Raw genomic sequence first — 23273 nt, 5'->3', positions numbered from 1 at the left:
CGATGATGAAAAAGCTTCGAGCTTATCAGCGAAACGGTGAAAATTCTAAAATCGGTAAATTTAATATTCATACGCTTTTATTTTAATAACTAGGCCATATATAACTACTGAACAAGGACCGGCTCGATACCACTAGCAATATTGCATTGGTGCATCAATCTCCTTTCGTCCTTTCCATTTTTAACTCCTTTAAGTTCACCGGTAACACTATGCAATACACCTCTGTTATAGAAGAGCACTAAATCTCCTTCATTCCAGGCATGAGCTAAAACTTTGGAAGGAGAAATAGCAGGTCTCATCATAGAATGAACCTTTTTCCGAGCATCTTCTAATTCTAAAGTTTTAGTAGTCCCATCTGGACTTTTGGTGTGTAGTTTGTACAAACAACAGCCATGTACCTGCAAATGGTGCTTGTTTGTCACAGGATTTGTCCAAACCATTGGTAAACGCTTAATCTTTTCTGGTTCCCATTCTGGCATTTTATCGAAGGCTAGTTCCTTGCCCTCAGAAACCATGGTCAACCCGTCGGAGGTGGCCCCAGCAGGAGAAATAAATATATAAGGATGGGGAGGATATTCGACAGTTGTGTTTACGGCAAACTGCTTTTCCTCATCCGATAACCTATCATAGGCTTGTTGACCGCTAAAGAAACAGGTTGCACCCAGTGCCAACTTTAATTCTTCATCCGAGTCTTCGTATGAGATAGTTTGCATCTCTGACGCAGGAGGAACTTTGATCCCCAATAATGTCGTAACTACTGGAGGCAACAAATCATACAACGCCGAGTCAATGTGCCATCTGTAGAATCGAGTTTTGTGTTGGTTCTTAATGTCGTCTTGGGTCAATGGTGTGTGGTGGAATGTGGTATGGGAAGGGTGAGTTAGCGAAATGGCCTCTCCATTTTCGTTCCCAGGTTCATTGGCTTCAAAAGTACCTTGCCCCAAAATTTGAACCTGTGGTTGAGATTTAACCGTAGTACCGTCCTTTCTCAACACTGATTGTTCATGTCTGAACTCCTTACCGTGTCCATATCCTGCAAATCCTTCCTGCTTTGGTTCAGGAATAGTCGGGTCAAATCTCTTGGTTAGCTCATACTGTGATTTTGGACTTAATTTGGCCTGATCCTTAACAACTACCACCAAATGTGTATGAACAGCAGTAAACAACTTTTTAAAATCGTCTTCATTCAATTTCAGGGGATCGTTATCACAATAGTCGGGGAGGCTGACCATACACCCAAAAGGCTGGTCCGCGAGTGGTGTAACTTCCAATATACTTGCTTGAGTCATTTGATATATGTTGATATGTAACTGTTTTAACAATGTATTACTTCACGTTATTGAAACGATGATATTATTATGATACTAGAAATAATTGATATCCGTAGTAGAATATGGAACATATTTATATACTATCTTATCTCTCGTGATAACATACTCCGCGGAGTATCCGGGGAACTCCGACCAATGATTAGTTGTACAATTTGTTCAAGACAGAAGTTGAAGATAGTATTATCCACTTGAAGACCAGATAAGGTAGATTAGTAGTTAGTTGGTCGAATATATGTGCCTGATAACTGAAACATTGTTTGGTGGATAAGTCCTTGTTGGCTGCAATATGAGCATAGACCAATATGATCTGGAGCGAGCAATACATAAAATACGATTATCAATAATAGTGATTACTTTCAGATACTCGCGATTGGTGAACAATACATGGGTCAGATAGTATTTGGTATATACTTGAATCCGAAAATAGAGTAGAATTGATAAACGATTATGCTCAGTACAGAGGATGCAACAGTCGAAAATGGGCTTTATTGCCGTGTATGGGGTATGTGTGGGCTACTAATGTTATTAAGGCTAAATGGATGGGAATATTCATTCAAGAGGACAGTAGTTTGAAGAAATAATTCCTGCGGGATGATGCTCTGCTGGTACCAACATATATGGTACGCAAAGATGACTCTAGGCCAAGAATACGATGAGAGAAGACAGCATATTACGAAATCCTATTTTAATGTTCATATACTACATATACACCATACTTATTTAGCTCAAATCAAACTAAAAGCTAAAGTTAAATTAGATAACTTTACTTTGCACTCTATGAGGATAATCGTATCTCGCGGACTCATATTCAATTAAGATAAAAGTCTTTTTGCAAGTACATCCAGAGCAAACTGGTACTACTGACAATCAATGGGCCTGCCAATCCTTTACCTAATTTGCAGTTACCAAAGTATAACCATTCACTGATAAAATGTCCTCCGGCTACAGCAAAACTCCACATACACAATTCGTAGATTTGTTTGTTACCAACCAAGTAGTACGCACCGTAAAATCTAACAATTGACGTAATGAAAGTCCAAGTACCGAAGGTTCTAGCACTCAATTTGGTAACTTCGTTTGTTGGGGCTGATTCATAGACTCTTCTGGTTAAAGTCAAATCGGGTGATTGATATGTCTGCAAGGAATTGAAAATCGAAACAACGGATATGAATAATAACCAATGGGGCAAGTATCCCCCCTGCGACGTAGTTGTTGGTAAGAATGATTGGAAATATGGGATCATTTTGATGTTTAAAGGTGGTTCTCCATAAACATTTGTGGTTTTCATGGAAGAAATTTTCATACACTCGCGAAATCAATGTTGCATTATCCGTTACTAAATAAAAATTACATACACTAAACACATTTACGTGAATAAACATGAATAAACAAAAAAACAATACTAAGCATCAATGGTCATCAAAACGATAAGAATATTATCGGTTCAAGGATAACAGTAATTAATTACTGGAGCCTTGGTTCGCAGTAGGATCTTGACTCTTTAATATATCAACCGCAGGACCTAATAACCTGGAGAAGCCTGATTTACCTAAAGTTGCGACAATAACAGTATCTAATGCTTCTACAGTGGCTTGTCTTGGTAAATCATTCAACAATGCAACCTCACCGAAATAGTCACCTTTTGATAACTTGGTGAGTACACCTTTGCCATCCTTAGAAACCTGACAGCTACCACTTTCGATGAAATAGAAGTTTTCACCTTGCTCGCCTTCTTTGACGATTTTATCTCCCTTGTGGTAGATCTCTGTGCTCAAGGCATCGGCCAACTTCAGTCTTTCCTGGCTCGATAAGCTAGACAATACTTTGACATCCTTCAAGAAGTCTTCGTACATCAATCTTCTATTGAACGTACGTTCTAATAAAATACGACGGAACGTTTGTCTATCCAACGCCCAACAGGTGACTCCTGTATCGGAGGCCGCCACTGCGGTGGCAGCTCTTGGTGAGTTGTACATCAATGCTAATTCACCGAAAGAAGACCCTTCACCACTGGAGTTGACCTGGTTTCCATTGACGTAGAAATCAACGGTACCCTTTTCGATTATGTAGAAGTAGTCCCCTTCATCACCTTGCTTTATGATTTCGTCGCCATTCTTGAATTCTTTCTTTCCTAAGGCCTCAATAACCGTCTTCTTTGAGCTGACATCTAATTGGCGGAAAAGGAAATTGGAACCCAACGTCTTGGATAACTCGACCTTTTGTGCGGCAGTCAAGTCGTTGATTGGGGGCTTCCACGAGTCTGATTTGAACTTGTTGGGGTTCATGGCTTCTGCCGATACCGAGGTTCTTCTATTCGCATTGAATGCAACTGGTATTTTGGACTTAGGCACCGGTGGAGCAGCATCTGTGTCCTGGGAAGCCGAATGCGATGGGTCGTTGGGATCCAACTCCTGCAATGGCTTCAGCGGCGTACTTTTGCCAACTCCAAATCCCCCTTTGAACAATTCGGCCTTATTTTGCTGTTTCGAAGCCCCTGGTGCTTCCTTAGGATCATCGTCATGGTGGTGGTCGATCAGTGTCGGATCGTTGTCCCCAAATGGCGACTTGAAGCTAGGTTGTCTCTTGTTGGTCGTCATTATGGCCCCGCCGTCCGAGTTGAACACATTATCAATCAGCGGAAACAAGTTAATTCCCGCCGCCTTCGCCTTATTCTGCTGCTGCCACAACTGCGATCTCTGGAGCTCCAATTTCGAGTTGAAGTAATTGGCGCAGAACTGCAACACATCAATTGGATTCTTAGCAACAAGCTCTTTCTGCAATTGATTCAATTCTTCTGTAGCATACTGATTGTCTGTCATCGTGCTACCTATCCTTTTCGTTTTATCCGATTCTTGATCTTCCAATCGCTATTTTTATCAATGGCAATCCAAATAACTCCGTACTTAATATTCTATGTTATACTATATTTTACTATCGTATAATCCTATTTCAAATTGGTAATTTCTCAATCAATATCTTCTTATACTATATAGTATCTTCTTATATCCTATTGTATGCGATAAAGATCAAGTTCTATCAATGGTTGTTTTAGGGGTACTCATGCAAAGCGGCCCAGATTTGATCGATGAATTCACGGAGAGCTAACCTGCAAACTTTGGGCACAAGCGACAGGGCTCATTTCCGGGAACGTATTACAGGTTATATGAATATACGTTACCCGGATATATAACATCGATGCAACGTTACACTATAAAACCATGCAGGAACCAACTCCCTTTAGGATAGTATGCGCGGGTTCTGCAGGGTCTCCACAGATACGATCCAGAGTAACGGGGTAGTAGACAGAGCAGAGATGGTTGTCTCTTTGTATGGTGAGCTCGGAATTGTGAATTATCAGTCAGTAATATTGCGTGGATAGGTGGTATTAGATAGGTGGTAATTAACAGTTGGTGCTGGAGGGATTGCTAAAGGATGGGCAGAGGTGGCCGCCCACACAGACAATTATTATTGGCAATTGGCTTGACGTGGATCGTAGATATTAAGGTTCGCGATATTAGTAAATAATATCAACTAGAAAGTTTCAAGAAAAGTCTTTGTTATACATTCTAGTTGATATTATTATGGTTGCGGATACTGATGAAAAATGGGGCATGATTACCCTCGAATGGGGCGATCGTGCATATTTGAGGGAGAAACGGTTTTAGGTTAGAGACAAAGTCGAATATACAAACCTTCGATAAACCGGATATACAGTTGTCTCGGGAGTCGGTAAACTGGATTTGCTGCATGGTGCATTGTTTGTGGATGCAAATGGAGAAGAATGGAAGTGGATTAAATTTAGCCTGTTCGCCTAGACCCGGAATTTCTTGATAAAGTTTAGTGGAGAGCGTAGATCCGAGCGGAAATATACACTAATACAGATGATCAAGATAAGAACCCACGATATAGCAATGAACATGGTACAACTGCAAAGAGCCGCCTGGAATAAACGCGGGCATATGGCCTTATCGTGGTGCTGTTAACCAAGCAATTTCACCCTTGCTTGGTTAATTGATGATACTAGAGTTGCGCACAGAGTTTATGATACGAGAATTGCTTAAAGTTATGCGATACAGAATCATGAAACAGCTAAGCTGGTATGGTCAGAATCATGGGTAGCGTTCTATCTACGCCGATGCAAGGATTTATGATGTGCAATACAACTCGACGCACAGACGACATCGGGCTTGTCATACGCAGCATAAATACGAGCCAAGTACTGACCCATCAAAATTGATTCGATTGTTACCCCACAAAACTATTATTTCAAACTCGAGGGGTCTTGCTCTTTTGTGTTAGCTTAGGTTTATTACAAGGCTTTGACCAGGGGTAATAACAAGCCTTACATGCAATAGACCAGGACACTTCTTACAGTAGGCAAACGGAGATATCAGTTGTTGCCAAAACCATTTGAGTTAGTCCGTATATACGACTAATGCATGGTTATAGTTCCAACATCATATTTCAATGACCAGTATGGTTATATAATTCGAATAGTTAAATGTTCTATTAATACCTCGCTTGCATAAATATCAACATTGGAATATTATTTACGAGTAAATAAGGTGAACCCTTTTTATTATGTGCAATGATTATCGCCATACTATGGTCGTATACATAATTTGAATAATTTTTTGGCAAAATAATATCATGACGAAATCTGAGTTGATTTGCAGGCCAACTTTGACTTAACCACCTTATGTTATTGGGTAAAAGCAATCTATTTTAGGTGACATCGTAAAGAAGTAGATCTGGAACAACAGCCAAGAGGGGCTTACACTGTAAGTGAATCAGTCGATCTAATTATTTTCCACGAAGATGATTCTTTACGAAGGTTATCCGTAGCATTCGGGGTCGGGTAGGTTACCTCGAGTTTATTTTCCTTTAAACACCATCTAGACCGGCTTGAGTCGAGCTTTCGTGAAATGAGATTTGTATATTTTATAGGTATTCGTATTACGGGTTCTTATTATAGATTTCATGGATGTTAACTATGTGAGTTTTAGAATGCCCAGAAATCTTAATCCCATTAACCATAATAGAACAGTGGTTTGCAGAAGCGTAACTTGAAGAGGAGGGAATTAGTTGATGACCATACAGTGATGTTGGTGGATGTCAAAACATACTCCAAAAGGTATTTATATGGGATGATTTCCTAAGAATTCATTTTTGGTTCGGACATGAAACAATCAGAATAAAGTGGTAAGCATGAAATTCGAAAACGTCGCGATTTTATTCAGTATAGCCGCCGCAGTTGTTGCTAATGAAGAGGGAGCTAAACACAGGAGAAGTCTTGGTGACAAAGGAAATAGCAACTCGTTGACTTCAATTTACCGTAGGGATGTTGAGGGACATAAGCTTGGGTGGAGAGGTATTGGCTGGAGTAAGCTTTCTTCGAGAGCTGTCACTGATGATGGTACTGTAGGAGTTGAAAGTACCGATGGAAGTGATGGAAGTGATGGAAGTGATGGTAGTACTGCAGGAGTTGAAAATACCGAAGGAAATGTTGATGGTGTTGTTCAAAGTACCGAAGAAAGTGATCAAGATGCTGAAGGGAGTGATGATGGTAAAGGAGTTGAAAGTACCGAAGAAAGTGATGAAAATGCTGAAGGAAGTGGTACTACAGCAGTTGAAAGTACTGGAGTTGAAAGTACTGGAATTGAAAGTACTCGGGTTGAAAGTACTGGAATTGAAAGTACTGGGGTTGAAAGTACCCAAGGAAGTGATGATGGTACTGCAAGTGCTGGAAGAGTTGGTAATGGAGGTGAAGATGATACACCAGATGATAAGGGATGTAACCGTTATGGGAGAGGAAGTGATGGTAAGAAGTGTGATTACCACGGTCCTAAACCAAAACCAGGAGATCCAGATGACGAGGAAGATGATAAACAATGTAACCGTCATGGCAAGAACCGTCATGGTGACAAGTGCGACTACCATCCACCTGGTGGTGACGATGATGATGATAATGACGATGACGACAATGATGATGACGATAATGATGATGATGACGATGCACCAGATGATAAGGGATGCAACCGTTATGGTAGAGGACATGATGGTAAGGATTGTGATTACCACGGACCAAAACCAAAGCCAGGATGTCCTGATGACAAGGAAGATGATAAACAATGTAACCGTCATGGCAAGAACCGTCATGGTGACAAGTGCGACTACCATCCCCCTGGTGGTGACGATAATGATGATGATGACGATGCACCAGATGATAAGGGATGCAACCGTTATGGTAGAGGACATGATGGTAAGGATTGTGATTACCACGGACCAAAACCAAAGCCAGGATGTCCTGATGACAAGGAAGATGATAAACAATGTAACCGTCATGGCAAGAACCGTCATGGTGACAAGTGCGACTACCATCCACCTGGTGGTGACGATAATGATGATGATGACGATGCACCAGATGATAAGGGATGCAACCGTTATGGTAGAGGACATGATGGTAAGGATTGTGATTACCACGGACCAAAACCAAAGCCAGGATGTCCTGATGACAAGGAAGATGATAAACAATGTAACCGTCATGGCAAGAACCGTCATGGTGACAAGTGTGACTACCACGGAAAAGATAAGCATCCTCGCCCTCCATCAAAAACAGTCACTCAATATACAACTCTTACTGATTATATCACGTATTGTCCAGAACCAACCACAATCACTTTGACTACTTGCAAGGATAAAAAATGCGAGCCAAAGACTGTCACCATAACCGAACCAACAACATTAACCATCACCGGCGAATGTGTAGTTCCAGTTCCAGTTCCAACTGAAACAGGTGATAGTAATGACTGGAACGGTAATAACTGGGGATATTGGGGATATTGCGATCCTGTCACTGTAACCGAATATGCTACCAAATATATTAAACAGAGTCCAAAAACAAAAACAAAAACAGAAACAACGACTATAACGGCAATCGGATATGACAATATGCCAACTGTCATCCCTACTCCTATGCCAACTCCTATGCCTACTCCCATCCCTACACCTACGGATGATATGACTAGTAGTGCAGAGCCAACAGAATCTGATACCTTAACAGCAACTTATACCCCACCAATCGTTATTAAAAGAGCATTATTTGGCCTTTAATCTGTCACGGCAGAATAATCTGGGCTTCAAAAACCTACTTAGGGAATAAGTGTTAGCAATACCCATATTATCCTTGGAACATTTAGTTACAACCTGGTTTGTTTTCATTAACCAATTTCTTGAAGTTTTTAACTTAAATTCGATATTCCTATATTTCACAAATTATGCCTTTCAGTATATAGTTCCTTTTCCTTTTATGACTTATGTACTCAACACCATGAATATATATCGAAAATTACATTATTAATTTACTGGCTGATACCTAGAACCGAATTCCTTCTATGTTAGTTTAAGGTATCAAATTTATTACCTAATTGCATAATTTTCACATAGCAGCAGCCAGGGTTTATTCGAAAAATCGCATTTATGATATTGAGAACGAACCCCTATGAAGACGACATACTGTCAAAATTCAATATAAAGAACACTATGAGTTCAGAAACAAGATGCCTACTAAAACAAAAAGCTATCAACCGCAGTACTGGTTTGATGCTCCAATAATACACTGACTATTCGAAAGTTAGTGCCGTTCTGTATATTTTGTGCTGACGATCATTTTCAACGACTAATACCAGTCTCGTACATTAAAGGACTTTTGAAAACGTATTTCAGTCCGCCATCGTTACCCTATGTTTACCGAGTATAAAAACCGTTTCGCTATGGTTAATGCAAAATTTTTAGAAAAAACTATTGTAAGATAAGAATCACTCGGCTAAAATTTAATGCTATTGTGATGATGAAATTATCTAGAATAATCGAGGATACGCAAAATTTTGCCAACGTCGCGAGCTCGCTTCGTCAAAATGACATACTTTCTTGTAACTGATGCAAACAAATACTGATTATTCCGTTCCTATTGCACAGTTCAGGGTGCATATGAAACAGACGAATGCTCCATTGTTATTCTGAAATCACGGCGCTCAAATAAACTCGACTGAGCAAATTTATTTCGTTTACGCACCTGTAGTTACACGAGAATTCTGCAGCGTACCTGCTGCATGGAAACAAACTAACGAACAGTTAAGCATGTACGCGCCTAAGTCTGAAACCGTCAATTTCACATGTTGAAAAACTCTACGCTTATAGTAAATTCAACTTAAAACTATTGAACAATTGACATCTGGAATTCGTCCAATTTCAGTACGTTTTAGGGTACGTATGCATTCTTATAGATTCCCGAGTATTGAGATCGAGGAACCGGCTTTAATGAATATTAGTTCTATGATTAAGCTATCAAGGACCATGTCTCGTTAGCCAGCTTGAGGTAGAAGTGCATGTTTAGTCCGAATCAGTGAGCACACAGACCTCTCGACCTAGGAATGTGAGTTACTCGTTGAATAAAATAGTGATACGAAGTCTGTTGTACCTAGACGCCGCAAACGGAAGAAGTTACATCACAATTTCAGCAACATAATTAATGAAGATAGCTTCAAGACCCAGTCTAGAATAGCATAAATTTAGATTTCAAAGTGTTATTTATTCATAAGGCACATTTTGGACGAGGAACTCCATAATTGCATAGAAAATTACGCCTCTTGCAGCGACAGTTCGCCAGATTGGATAGAACATTCACTAAACAATGCCAGGCAATAAACATACAAATCAAGTTGCAGATGGTTAAAAGTACTCGCAATTCATAGGCGTTAATAACTATATGAATTGATCTCAAAAAAGTATTTAAATAGATCATAACCCCTGCTATTTGACGTTGATATATTTGAATTACATCAAAAATTTAACAGAATCTTTTTCAATGAAAGTTGAAAATATTGCACAGCGTCGATAGTTGCTGGTACCGGCCATGGCCACGGTCAAGGAAACAGGCCAGCCACCGAGACACCTTCTGAAACTGATCTCACAACAGGTCCTGGTCATTACACTAAATCTAAGCCAACTCCACCAATTGATACTACACCAGGTGTTCCAACAGGATCTGCTTCTAACACCAAATCTAAGCCAACTGGTCCAGCTCCCGAAACCACACCTTGTGAAACAGATTTTACTACACCAGATGTTCCAACTGGCCCAGCTTCCGAAGATTCGTCATCAAGTGTTCCAAATGGTTCTATTTCCAGCACTAAGTCTGTTCCAAATGGACTATCTTCCGCAGCAACATTGTCTAATGCTCAATCTGATACATGATTTACTTCACTGATATTCAAACCACTGTTGTAACTGTTACTTCATGTACCGATGACCAATGTTCGGAAACACCAGTTACTACCGGCCTAACTGTTGTTACTGAAGAAGAAACAGTATGCACAACTCATTGGCCATTAACAACATCTCCTAGTGTTCCAGCTGGTATTTATCTACTTCAACTGACATTGAAACCACTCTTGTTACTGTTACTTCATGTAGTGGAGACAAATGTACAGAAAAAGCAGTAATCACGGGTGCCCATTACATCACTGAAGGAAAGAAAGTAGAAACTCAATTCAGCCCATTACCCACAGGATTAAGTACTGAAGGTGATAGTAACAATGTCCCCAGATCTAAAAAGAAAATGGACGGAGATCATTCTCCAGAGGATGCAGCTCAATCAAACGAAGCCTTATCTACTGAAGCAATTAATGATTCACAATCTGGTGCTGCTGAAAAGACTCACCAACTGGACGCGGCTGTTAGTACTTCTAGATCTACTTCATCTGGCTCTGAAGTTGGTGAATTAGTTAATGAACCATCTAGTGCTCTGAATCTACCCCATCTGGCTCTGAAGCTAATTATTCAGTTAATAATCCACAATCTAGTGCTCCTGAAAAAACCAACTGGTTTCCGCTGTTAGTACATCAATATCCGCTCCATCTGGCTCCCAAACAATCAACATTTATGAAGGTTTAGCCGCCACGAACAAGCCATGGGCTTTATCTTTCGCTGCATTAGCAGCAATTGCCTTACTTTGATTTGACACAAGCGTGTTATCAAATTCTTTCGGTTTCAACATTATATATTTTTCCAGTTTTTTGCTATCCTTTTATTCATTTCTAAACTCTATTACTGTATCATTTTCATACCAGTTTCTACGCAAAACTTTTAGTATAATATTCGTTGGCATTCTTTTTTCGAACCCTTTATTGATTTCAAGTACAAATTTCCATATTAGTTAATTTCTCTGTAGTAATATTTAGTATACCATCTGGGACCATCCATGTGATCTATACATCCATATCATCTATTATAGCTTGCTGTGATTACATTCCAAAATTTTCAAACTTTTCAAGATACGACAATTCAACCTATAGACTGGATATGTATCTATACTATCGCTAATTGCAAAAAAAACCTAAAATCATTAAATAGAGTACGTGATTAGACATGTTTAAGATTACATTCAGGAGTAATTGATAAATTAAAATCGCGAGTGTTCGACCCGCCATGAGCCGAATAATAATTTACTACCGATGAATTGCTACTCCATTTTCGTAACCCTTTTTTCTTAGAGTGATGTCATTAGCAACCAGCACGCGCATATACAAGATGAGACGAATCACCTACAACCACCTACACCTTAGATTTGACATTCTGTTTACTTGTCGAGCGCAGTAATTGAAAGCTAGGGCATTATGACCAGTTTCGATATGGTAGAAGGTATCTAACACCAGAAATGGAATTAGTAAACGATCGTTGGACATGACTTTGATGATCTGATGATTTTTTTGGCAATTGCTTTAACCGAGATGTGATAGCAATTTCATGGCCGAGTGCACATAAATAGCAATATTGCGAAATGCAAAACCTATATTATAAAGAGGATATTGGCTGGTTAGAATAGGGATAAAGTAAGTCAATTGCACAATATATATTTCATTACTGGATATTATCAAAATGAATAGAATTTTTAACAATAAAGCTGTACATCAATTTTCCCAGGGTTTGTCGAAGAGAACTTACTCTACGCTGCGTTCCGCTAGCACAAAGTCCGGAGCTGGCATTTACTTAGGTGGAGCTGCTGCATTGGTTTCAGCAATTGCCTGGACATCCATAGATACGATTGACAATGAGGTAGATAAAAAAAAGATTCAGGAGGGTAAAAATATAGCTGAAAATACTGGAAGCAACCAGAAAGAAGACGAGGCAAAGAAGGAAGCGGTGGGGAGAGGAAATGTCAAAACTAAAATTCCCGCAGAATCAAGTACACCAACTACACAGTCCGAGGCTGCGGCCAACGACGAAGCAGAACAAACGAAGGAGAGCTTGTCAGGAAGTAAAGATGAGAAGCTGCAAAAGGGCTCTGATGAATCCGAAATCAAATGGGGCAACAAGTTTTTGAAGCCAATATCTAGTGGGGCATGTGGGGGAGAATTCAAGGATGCATTTTCGGTACTTTTCTCAAGTTCAGACTTAAAGAGCTCTGATACCTTCAAGAAGCTTGATGCATTGAGACGTTGTTTGAAGGAACACCCCGAGATTTCGAACGATTGAACAGAACTAGATATACAGAGTATAAGAGCGTATTATATAGTTCAATAAGACTACAATTAACACTGCACTTTAACGAGTACTGTAAGTAAATGTACTTATTCCGCTGAGGTAGTCAATCGCTTGACAATTCCTCGGATACGTAACAGAACCAATAGTATTAGTTTGGAACAAGCCAGAAGCGATAGATCATTCAGAGAGCGCTACATTTAAAATTCAATCAATAACTTGATACTTCATATAAAAAAAGTTATTTATCAATATAAAAGTATTACTTTCTTTGGCCATATGATTTGGTTGCATAATCACCATCGATCACAATAACATCCTTTGGCAAGTAGTCATGTTTGCCAGAGAAATAGCTGTTCAAAATACTTTTAACCCCGTCAGCATATCTTGCTTGGGCATCTAATGAAGTACCACTGACATGAGGAGTCATTGCATTACCGGCACCGTACTTATTCTGCATTTGTCTCCAAGGGTGGTCTTTTGGTGCAGGTTGTGGGTACCAAACATCACCACCATAACCACGCAACTTTCCACTCTTGACTGCAGCGGCGACATCTTCAGCAACACATATAGCACCACGTGCGGTGTTGACTAACCAAGCACCGTCTTTCATCTTCGAGATCAAATCCTTGTTGAATAATCCTTTAGATTTTTCATGTAATGGACAATTGATAGTGACCAAGTCTGCTTGTCCGACCATGTCTTCTAAGTTTTCAACTCTTTCAACGATATTGTCCTTACCGTTGAACAATTTAGAGGCTTGGTTTAACTTGTCAATTGCTTCCTTTGGTAAATCTTGGTAATCGTAATACAACAATTTTTTAGGGTTGAAAGCAATTAATCTTTCCAAGACTCTGTATCCAATTCTACCGGCACCAACAGTAGCAATGACCTTGTCTTCTAAATCGTATTCATCCTTTGCAGCACCGGCAATGTCCCATTCTCCTTTGATGACTTGTTCATGGGCAGGGACAAAATTTCTAACCAAAACTAACATAGTCATAAGAACATGTTCCGCAACAGAAACCACATTAGACCCAGTGACTTCTGTAACTGCAATCTTTCTTTCGTTGGCCGCATCCAAGTCGACGTGGTCGGAACCAACACCAGCAGTAATGCACATTTTCAACTTTGGGGCCTTATTGATTCTTTCCCTGGTAATGTAGGCAGGAAAGAATGGAGTGGTGATAACAATTTCGGCATCTTGCAATTCCTTGTCGACGGTGGACGAAGGTTCGGGATCCTTGTCGTCAGTGCAGACAAGCTCGTATCCCTGCGATTCAATGAACTCACGGATACCTAACTCATTTTCTAAACATCCTAACAATTTTTGTTCCTGTTGCGCATGTTCGTTTCCTTTGTAAAGAACGAGTAAAACCTTTCCCTTTGACATTTTTAGTTCGATTGTTTGTTTTTTTATGTTAATTATAATCTAATAGATACAATTGTAATGATAAACAATTTATACCTTTCTTTCAGTAGACCATCCCTACTATTTATACTTTTGGATTACTTCCCTTCCCGAGATATTTTCTAAGATCCTGCTGAATATTGTGGGGTTGATAGTAGGCCAATGGCCATATTTCTGAGTGTTTTATCTTCTCATCCGAGTTATTTCTTTGTGATTCAACCAAATTCCAATGTTAGTGGATGGAACACCCTATGCGAGATTACAAGCTAGCAATACCACAAATTTGCGGCAATTATAAATGTCTCGGAATACCTAATCTGAGAGTAAACTACTCATTCAAATTTCTAATACGGGTGTGAGTAAGTATATGAGTCTATACCAATAAGTACGTAATTAAATGTCCCCTACACAATTCTACATTGTCCATACAACCTATATCAGTATCTTATAAATCTTCATAATAATGTTATACGAAACCAGTTTACTCGATGCAACAGAACCCGCTGATGTCATACCATTATCGAACTCCTTACACCAACACCTATACACCAAATGCCCGGTGGCAATCGGACCCGGTGGCTGCCGGCTTAAAACCTCAACACCGCGAACATCCAGACCCATCATATTGGCCACGTCATCAAATTCGCTATAGAATTTCTTAGAGCCATTTGAGGCTCACTTTTGGTGACACAAAGCCGTACTGTTTACGTATCATTATTCTCTTTCCAACATTATATAATATTGTATATTCGACGTGGTTCTTTTTTTTTCAAAAATTTAGATATTGGTTAATAAAGCTGCTATAGGATGTTAAAAGTTAATAGTCGTTTTTGGATATCGGGATTCACGTTAGCATACGTGTTATTGGCGGTTATTTTGCCATTATTGACGCCAAATCAGGGTCAAGCATTAGCCGCTGAGGGAGAAACAGACAATGACACCGAAAGCTATGGTACTGTGATCGGGATCGATTTGGGTACTACTTATTCGTGTGTAGGTGTTATGAAGAACGGGAAGGTTGAAATTTTGGCCAATGACCAAGGTAACAGAATTACACCATCGTACGTTGCATTCACACCTGAAGAAAGATTGATTGGTGACGCGGCCAAGAACCAGGCATCTTCGAACGTCGAAAACACTGTTTTTGACATCAAGAGATTAATTGGATTGAAATACAATGACAAGATGGTGCAGAAGGAAATCAAGCACTTACCATACAAGATTGACAAGAAGGACGGCAAGCCAGTGGTCAAGGTTGAGTTTAACGACGAGACCAAGACATTCTCGCCAGAAGAAATCTCGGGAATGATTTTGACCAAGATGAAGTCGATTGCTGAGGAATACATGGGCAAGAAGATCACCCACGCGGTTGTCACTGTACCAGCCTACTTCAACGATGCCCAGAGACAAGCCACTAAGGACGCTGGTACCATTGCCGGTTTGAATGTGTTGAGAATTGTTAACGAACCAACCGCTGCTGCCATTGCATACGGATTGGACAAGACTGAGGGCGAAAAGCAAATCATTGTGTATGATTTAGGTGGAGGTACCTTTGATGTTTCGTTGTTATCTATTGAAGGAGGTGTTTTCGAAGTTTTGGCCACTGCTGGTGACACTCACTTGGGTGGTGAAGATTTCGACTTCAAGGTTGTTAGATACTTGTCTAGCGTCTTCAAGAAGAAGCACAACATTGATATTTCCGGTAACTCGAAGGCCATTTCCAAGTTGAAGAGAGAAACCGAAAAGGCTAAGAGAACCTTATCTTCGCAAATGAGCACCAGAATTGAAATCGACTCGTTTGTTGATGGTATTGACTTCTCCGAAACTCTTTCTAGAGCTAAGTTCGAAGAATTGAACATCGAATCTTTTAAGAAGACCTTGAAGCCAGTTCAACAAGTATTGAAGGATGCTGGTTTCAAGAAGTCTGATGTTGATGATATTGTTCTTGTTGGTGGTTCCACCAGAATTCCAAAGGTCCAAGAATTATTAGAAAAATTCTTCGATGGTAAGAAGGCCTCTAAGGGTATTAACCCAGATGAAGCTGTTGCCTATGGTGCCGCTGTTCAAGCTGGTGTCTTATCCGGTGAAGAAGGTGTTCACGACATTGTGTTGTTAGATGTCAACCCATTGACCTTAGGTATTGAAACCACTGGTGGTGTTATGACTACTTTAATTAACAGAAACACCGCTATTCCAACCAAGAAGTCACAAATTTTCTCCACCGCTGCTGACAACCAACCAACCGTCTTGATTCAAGTCTTTGAAGGTGAAAGAGCGTTGGCCAAGGACAACAACAAGTTAGGTAAGTTCGAATTGACTAGTATTCCACCAGCTCCAAGAGGTGTTCCTCAAATTGAAGTCACCTTCTCCTTAGATGCCAATGGTATCTTGAAGGTCGAAGCCATGGACAAGGGTACTGGTAAATCCGAATCTATCACCATCACTAACGATAAGGGTAGATTATCTAAGGAAGATATCGACAGAATGGTTGAAGAAGCTGAAAAGTACGCTGAACAAGATTCCGAATTAAAGGCCAAGATTGAATCGCGTAACTCTTTAGAAAACTATGCCCACATGTTAAAGGGTCAAGTTAAGGATGAATCTGAAAACGGTTTAGGTTCCAAGTTAAACGACGATGACAAAGAAACCTTAGATGATGCTATAAAAGAAACTTTAGAATTTATAGAAGATAATTACGACTCTGCCACCTCCGAAGAATTTGAGGAACAAAAGCAAAAATTAATCGACGTTGCAAGCCCAATTACTTCTAAATTATATGGAGGTGGTGCCGGTGGTGCTGATGAAGCTCAATTCGGTGACGATGATTCTGATGATGAATTCGTCCACGATGAATTGTAATCTTCTAGTCATGACATCTACATTAGATTCGTTTTCCTTAGGTTTATATTAAAATATATTTATAAATAGGTCGGTAATTAAAATAATTATACCAGATTATTTATCAATCAGTAGTATGGACATTTACTTTGTTCGTAGATGTTCACGTGCAACTACCATCTATTCAGATCTCAAAATTTTTCACCATAATTAAGAGATCATTACTAGAATCAAGCTTCATTATTGAATATTTCAAGTACGCTTAAACCTAGCATAGTCATGTCTCATAGAAAGCTACAAAAGTATGTTTTATTATATCCTTTTTGCCAGGATAGTCTATATTTAAAATGCTTATTCCTGAAATCTGAAAGATTAAATCTTGAACAAATATATTTTCAACATCATATACTAACGACTTACTAGAGAAGTTGATGCGGTATTTAAGAAGATAAACGAAGGCATAGATCTATTCAATTACTATTATAGCCGTCATCAAAGTTCAAACAGCGATTCTCAACGAGAAAAGTTAGAGGGGGACTTAAAGAAAGAGATCAAAAAGTTACAAAAATTTCGAGATCAGATTAAAACATGGCAACTGAACGATTCAATTGAGGCAGCGATAGCGCCTAGTAAATTGCAAGAACATAGGAAATTGGTGGAGGAGGCAATGGAGTGTTATAAAGATGTAGAAAAGAGTTCGAAGATGAAATCATATTCGAACCAGTCCATAATGCTAGCAGCTTTAGAGCTGGAAGATATTGACTTATCGCCAGAAGCAGAGGAAGCAGTAAAATTTCTTGAATCAAGCATAGAAGAGTTGGAAGATCAGTGTGAAAAGTTGGAAGGAGAATATGAAAAGATATCTCAAAAAAAGATTCGTAAGAATAATTTAACTATGATAGAGGAAAGGAAACAGGAACTAGAAGGCTTTAGCAATAGAAATAAATTCCATATCGAAAAAATGGAGATGGTTATCGATTTTTTGAAGAAAGATAAGATCAGTCCTGATGCGGTATTTGCAATTCAAGAAGACATTACCTTTTACTTGGAATCGAATCAAGAGCCAGACTTTATTGATGATGATACGTTATATGACGAATTAACAAAAGAAGCATCGAGAGCTTCAACCAATAACAATATCGATGAAGAGAATAGCCAAAATGGCGATATATCTTTCCAGGATCAGAGCTTTTCTAATAAAGAAGACGTGGAAGAGGTTAGTGTTTCAACTCCAATTAAAAAGAGTTCGGACCAATTTCCGACACCTTCATCACATCCGAGACCTGATAATTTATCACAAATTCATGCAGATGCAACAATGACACCTCAAAGAGCACCTCTTCCCGTACCATCGACCCCTGAATTGTCCAGCCCAGCCATAATAAAAAGCTTAAAACCAGCAACCACCCCTTCAAAACCAGTGGGTAATTTGAAATGGGCAGTAGCTGCTGCAGGAAGTGCGCCATCTACTTCTAGCGGAATAGGCAAAAATGGGGATATGGATATTAAGCCTATGAAAGAAGAGCCATTATTTATTCAATCGCAAAATTCTAATGTACCTTCAAATAAGTCGCCATTTGAATCACAACTGCAACTTCAAGCTCCATCAGAATTGCAATACCCAGAACCTCTGTTGGAATCGCAGTTTTCTGTAGAGAAGAAGTCCAATGATCCCAACTATAGGTTTGTCGAAGTTTTACAAAACTCGTCGGTATCAAATACAGAACTAGAATTATTCAGTGATCTAAATCTCATAAGGCTACCACCTGGTATTCAAGACTTAGCAATTTCTTTCACTGCTACAAGGAAAGTTTCAACAAACGATTCTAAAATATTAATTAATACCAATGCATATAATCCTTACATTACTCCAATTCAAAAGCCATTCCTTCCACTGGCTATTCAGGCAACCTTTAACCATCATTTGCCTAATAATACACAGGAGCAACGTATAAAGGCACCATTGCACTTGCTCAAGTTCCAATCATACTGGAACCGTATAAGAGCTGAGAATCAATTTGATCAATTTGTGAAAGAAATTCAATTGCTATCGGCTCAAAATAACGCAGATAACGTACCGGTAATAAATGAATTAACTATGGTTTTGTTTTATGGATACTATTATGGATTTACACCAATAGAAAATTTGATAGCAGAATCCTGTCTTTTCAAGTTAAACTGGAAACCGTATGGATCCAGGTCCGAAATTCAAAATAATTTGCGAGCGACAAACCACATTCAAGATAAATCGCCATTCGATAAAGTGTTATTTGAATCCAAACATTATTATTACTGGTTCAAATGCGTGAGGAATTCCCCTACTCCTCAGGTATATGCCAATGAATATGTTGAGCACGGCGACTATCAAGTTTTCGACTTAATAACGTGGGAAACCTATATTAAATATGATTATAGACTTGAACTCAAGCTCTGCCAGTTGGAACCATCCAAAACATTATTCTAGAATATTGATACTCGTGCAGATCTTACCAACCATTTTACATCTACATTGTCTTGATTTTGAACCATTAGTTAATTACTTTCTCTAAATAAAAACCGACATTTTATTGCGTACCATTTCAATTGTGTAGAGCGGAAAAATCGTCTAATTCCAAATCAGCAAAAGGTTCTGATTTGAGGCTAACTAAATCTTCCTTTTCCGAAGATAATTTAGCTTTCTTTGAAGCGTTCTCCCATCGGTTTGAGGATAATTGTGTGAAGTCGCTCGTAAGAATGCTGTTTGTTTCGACAAATTCCGATTCTTCACAATTCGACTCTAATATAATATCAGAAAGGATCTGTTCTTTATGGTTGTCAGCTAGAAATACCTGTGACTCATTGTAACCAACCCCTTGTCTCAGTTCTTCGTTGATATTATATTCATTCATGAATTGCGTAAGATTCGTGCTAACGCTAGATTCATTGAGTTCAAAGTCTGAGTCAAACTTAGACTCGTCGTATTCTAAAATTGATTTATCCATCATTTCATCTTGTGCCATATACCTCAAGAGCTTACCGCTGGAATTAACTACTAAGGGTAAACTAGGAAAAGCTTTATTGTGAGGTCCGTATGGAATCTGAACAAACCTTTTTAACTCTTTATCACTACTAGGCGTCTTCCATTTAATATTGAATAAATTCAAGGTGGACCCCTTTATGTTAAATTCTGTCACAATAGATCCAATTCCTTCAAATTCTTCCATTCAAATGTTATCTGGTGAAAGAAGACTTATATTAAATCATGACGAATTGTTGCAAAATTGACATCGAGTAGTTTAGCCACGCCACGACTGTTTTGATCCTCGGGTATATTGTGGGGACATTATTACAGCGATTAACTTAATACAATATAAAGAAAAGCTGTAAGTGGTCTAAAGTTTATTACAAATATGGAATATTACTCATCGTTGGATGCTTCCCAGTTGGATTCAGAAATACCAACACTTTTCGAACTAATTTCAGCGAGCCAGTTGGAATCATTATTATCGCCATCACTAAGATATATATTAGTTCATTATGCTAGCAAATACCCATATTTATTGCTTAAGGTTGCAAATAACTTTGAGGAATTGAATTTATTCTTTCGGACATTCATTGAATGGTACTTTATGAGCTACTGGCAGGGGTCATTCACGGAGAATTTTTATGGATTAAAGAGGGTAAGTCAAACACCATTGTCTGACTCCAAATACAAGAGTAGCAAATTGACGCAATTAGTACCTTCTATGATTGAAGATAGAAGAAGTTTAAGCGGGTTACAAAGATTTGCATCTATCTTTGAAATCACGGGTGTATCATATTTGAGTGAAAAGTTCAACTATTGGTATGAGATTTGGTACCCGAAGTATGTAACAAATCAGTTGGTACCAAACGACCCTACAAACAGAGCGGATATCTACAGAACAGAGTTTAAAAGACGATTTGTTAAACTATATCCTATATTGCAGAGTATATTCCGAACAGGTAACTTTATCACGACCCTATTGTACTTGAGTGGACTGAGCAAATCACCTACGCTATTGACCATATTGTTCAAAATTAACTATTCAAGACTTAACCAATATGACTACTCAAAGCATGAACCAAAGGTTGCTTCTAAGAAGGACACGCCTAATAAAATCGCTCCTCCTACACTCGCTGCATCGATATTTAGAATTTTGAACAAGAACATAACAAAACCGTCATGGAGACTAATAAACTTTATTTTGGGTACATTCTTCCCAGTAGCCATTTTCATGTTGAAGTTCTTAGAATGGTACAGTAATTCAAATTTTGCCCTGAAAATAGCTAAAACCCAAGGTAATATGCTCGACTCCTTATTACCACCCCCTTCTTCGTTATCTAGAAAGCGTCGTTTAGAAGATAAGCCAAAGAAAGTTTACAATTCTGGTAAGACGTGCCCACTATGCAAAGACGAAATAAGTAATCCTGCAATCATCGAAACAGGTTATGTCTTCTGCTATTCATGCATATATAATTATCTTGCACAATCACATAAAATAATTTCAGAAAAGGCAAGGCTAAGGAGAGAAGAAATGGATAGTGATACTGAAGAATCTGATAATGAAAAAGAAGATCAAAACGAAAAGGTCGACGCAAATGCCACACAAGAAGAAAAGATAACAATTGATGTCAACAAAGGTGGAAGATGTCCTATTACTGGAAAGAAGTTATTGGGATGTAAATGGAATGGGTTGAAAGAGGAATGGGAGATTGAAGGTATACGTAGATTAATATTCTAAGTAATACAATATATATGCCATAGGTGCTCAATCTCACGTGGCCGTATAAATATTGATAGATTTCCAAAAAAGTTATCTTCTGTAGAATAGTACTTGCAAAAATAACGGGACCCCAAAATGTCAAGTGAAGCTAAAACCCTTCAAGCTATCAAGTTTGATAGAGAAACTAAGACGTTGGATATTTTGGATCAGCTTCTTATTCCGTATGCTACTGAATATATTTCGATTAAATCCATTGAGGATGCATATCAAGCTATTAAGTTGATGCAAGTCAGAGGGGCACCAGCTATCGCAATTGTTGGTGCATTTTCTATTGTTGTTGACGTATACAACAATTTGAAAGAAACTAAAGAGAAATCTCGAACTATTGGTGACTTAGTGGAGTCAATTCACTATTTAATTACTGCCAGACCGACAGCCGTCAATCTTTCCAATGCCTGTTTAGATATCGAAAAACTTATCCTTACGGAATTCAAAAAGGACGAATTGGTTAACCAGCATACATTTGATATCGTATATCAATATTCTGTTGCATTATACGATGATGACTTGGATAATAATTTCAAGATTGGTGATAATGGATTGCATTATATTGTCGAAACATTGAAATCGCAGTCTTTTACTGGCCCGTTCTCCATCATTACTATTTGTAATACTGGTTCATTAGCTACTTCTGGGCATGGTACTGCGCTAGGCATAATCAGAACCGTTTTCAAAAAGTTATCAAAAGATGCCGGTGAAAAGTTTTGGTTAGAGCATGTTTATCCATGTGAAACTAGGCCATATAATCAAGGAGCTAGGTTGACTACTTACGAATTGAATTACGAAGGAATACCATCGACACTTGTTTGTGATAGTATGGCGTCATCATTAATTGCTACTTTAAGCAAACAAAGAAAGGTCAAAAGTCTGACTGCTCCGGTAAAGTTCATCATTGCTGGCGCTGACAGAATTGTGGAAAATGGTGATACGGCAAATAAAATCGGTACATTCCAATTATCAACAATTGCAGACTATTTCAATTCAAGGGCAGAGAAGGAAAACACTATCAAGTTTATTATCGCAGCTCCAAGGACCACAATTGATTTTAAGACAAAAACCGGTGATGGGATTATAATTGAAGAAAGACCATCACAGGAATTAACAACACTTAATGGACCTGTACTCACTAATAATGGAGTTCTTGAAAAGCAAACGGTTGGAATAGCAACGCCTGGAATAGACGTGTGGAATCCTGCTTTTGATGTTACGCCTCACGAACTAATCGACTGCATTGTCACTGAAGATACGAATGCTTTTGTAAAAAATAGCGAAGGTGATTTCAACTTGAAAGTGTAGAAATCGATTATATTATTAGGCATGCATTACTAGAAATTCTATAAATTGTTCAATACATATAATTGCTTATTT

The 23273-nt window shown here is 38.7% G+C and overlaps 12 protein-coding genes across 12 annotated transcripts; 6 read left to right on the top strand and 6 right to left on the bottom strand. All coding sequences in view use genetic code 12, as the record gives it.

Annotated features, from left to right (window-relative positions):
• Positions 1-104: 104 nt before the first annotated feature.
• On the bottom strand, positions 105-1289 carry DEHA2A01518g (DEHA2A01518p; the record flags this gene model as incomplete). Its single annotated transcript, XM_456404.1, has 1 exon — positions 105-1289. One exon carries the CDS (start codon positions 1287-1289, stop codon positions 105-107), a length of 1185 nt encoding a protein of 394 aa, XP_456404.2.
• An 850-nt stretch (positions 1290-2139) lies between these two features.
• DEHA2A01496g (DEHA2A01496p) lies at positions 2140-2634 on the bottom strand (the record flags this gene model as incomplete). The annotated part of the gene is made up of 1 exon (XM_456403.2): positions 2140-2634. One exon carries the CDS (start codon positions 2632-2634, stop codon positions 2140-2142), a length of 495 nt encoding a protein of 164 aa, XP_456403.2.
• Positions 2635-2791: 157 nt separating this feature from the next.
• Positions 2792-4150, bottom strand: DEHA2A01474g (DEHA2A01474p; the record flags this gene model as incomplete). The annotated part of the gene is made up of 1 exon (XM_456402.1): positions 2792-4150. One exon carries the CDS (start codon positions 4148-4150, stop codon positions 2792-2794), a length of 1359 nt encoding a protein of 452 aa, XP_456402.2.
• A 2389-nt stretch (positions 4151-6539) lies between these two features.
• Positions 6540-8444, top strand: DEHA2A01452g (DEHA2A01452p; the record flags this gene model as incomplete). The annotated part of the gene is made up of 1 exon (XM_002769905.1): positions 6540-8444. The coding sequence occupies one exon, from the start codon at positions 6540-6542 to the stop codon at positions 8442-8444; it is 1905 nt and encodes a 634-aa protein (XP_002769951.1).
• Positions 8445-12269: 3825 nt separating this feature from the next.
• DEHA2A01430g (DEHA2A01430p) lies at positions 12270-12866 on the top strand (the record flags this gene model as incomplete). Its single annotated transcript, XM_456401.1, has 1 exon — positions 12270-12866. The coding sequence occupies one exon, from the start codon at positions 12270-12272 to the stop codon at positions 12864-12866; it is 597 nt and encodes a 198-aa protein (XP_456401.2).
• Positions 12867-13134: 268 nt separating this feature from the next.
• DEHA2A01408g (DEHA2A01408p) lies at positions 13135-14265 on the bottom strand (the record flags this gene model as incomplete). Its single annotated transcript, XM_456400.1, has 1 exon — positions 13135-14265. The coding sequence occupies one exon, from the start codon at positions 14263-14265 to the stop codon at positions 13135-13137; it is 1131 nt and encodes a 376-aa protein (XP_456400.1).
• Positions 14266-14715: 450 nt separating this feature from the next.
• On the bottom strand, positions 14716-14907 carry DEHA2A01386g (DEHA2A01386p; the record flags this gene model as incomplete). Its single annotated transcript, XM_456399.1, has 1 exon — positions 14716-14907. The coding sequence occupies one exon, from the start codon at positions 14905-14907 to the stop codon at positions 14716-14718; it is 192 nt and encodes a 63-aa protein (XP_456399.2).
• A 183-nt stretch (positions 14908-15090) lies between these two features.
• On the top strand, positions 15091-17142 carry DEHA2A01364g (DEHA2A01364p; the record flags this gene model as incomplete). Its single annotated transcript, XM_456398.1, has 1 exon — positions 15091-17142. The coding sequence occupies one exon, from the start codon at positions 15091-15093 to the stop codon at positions 17140-17142; it is 2052 nt and encodes a 683-aa protein (XP_456398.1).
• A 258-nt stretch (positions 17143-17400) lies between these two features.
• DEHA2A01342g (DEHA2A01342p) lies at positions 17401-19585 on the top strand (the record flags this gene model as incomplete). Its single annotated transcript, XM_456397.2, has 2 exons — positions 17401-17423; positions 17545-19585. The coding sequence occupies 2 exons, from the start codon at positions 17401-17403 to the stop codon at positions 19583-19585; spliced, it is 2064 nt and encodes a 687-aa protein (XP_456397.2).
• Positions 19586-19700: 115 nt separating this feature from the next.
• Positions 19701-20324, bottom strand: DEHA2A01320g (DEHA2A01320p; the record flags this gene model as incomplete). The annotated part of the gene is made up of 1 exon (XM_456396.1): positions 19701-20324. One exon carries the CDS (start codon positions 20322-20324, stop codon positions 19701-19703), a length of 624 nt encoding a protein of 207 aa, XP_456396.2.
• Positions 20325-20510: 186 nt separating this feature from the next.
• DEHA2A01298g (DEHA2A01298p) lies at positions 20511-21863 on the top strand (the record flags this gene model as incomplete). The annotated part of the gene is made up of 1 exon (XM_456395.1): positions 20511-21863. The coding sequence occupies one exon, from the start codon at positions 20511-20513 to the stop codon at positions 21861-21863; it is 1353 nt and encodes a 450-aa protein (XP_456395.2).
• Positions 21864-21980: 117 nt separating this feature from the next.
• Positions 21981-23201, top strand: DEHA2A01276g (DEHA2A01276p; the record flags this gene model as incomplete). Its single annotated transcript, XM_456394.1, has 1 exon — positions 21981-23201. The coding sequence occupies one exon, from the start codon at positions 21981-21983 to the stop codon at positions 23199-23201; it is 1221 nt and encodes a 406-aa protein (XP_456394.2).
• Positions 23202-23273: the final 72 nt, after the last annotated feature.

Source organism: Debaryomyces hansenii, assembly GCF_000006445.2.
Source record: "Debaryomyces hansenii CBS767 chromosome A complete sequence".
Lineage (NCBI taxonomy): Eukaryota > Fungi > Ascomycota > Pichiomycetes > Serinales > Debaryomycetaceae > Debaryomyces > Debaryomyces hansenii.
This window is presented reverse-complemented; position numbering and strand designations above follow the sequence as displayed.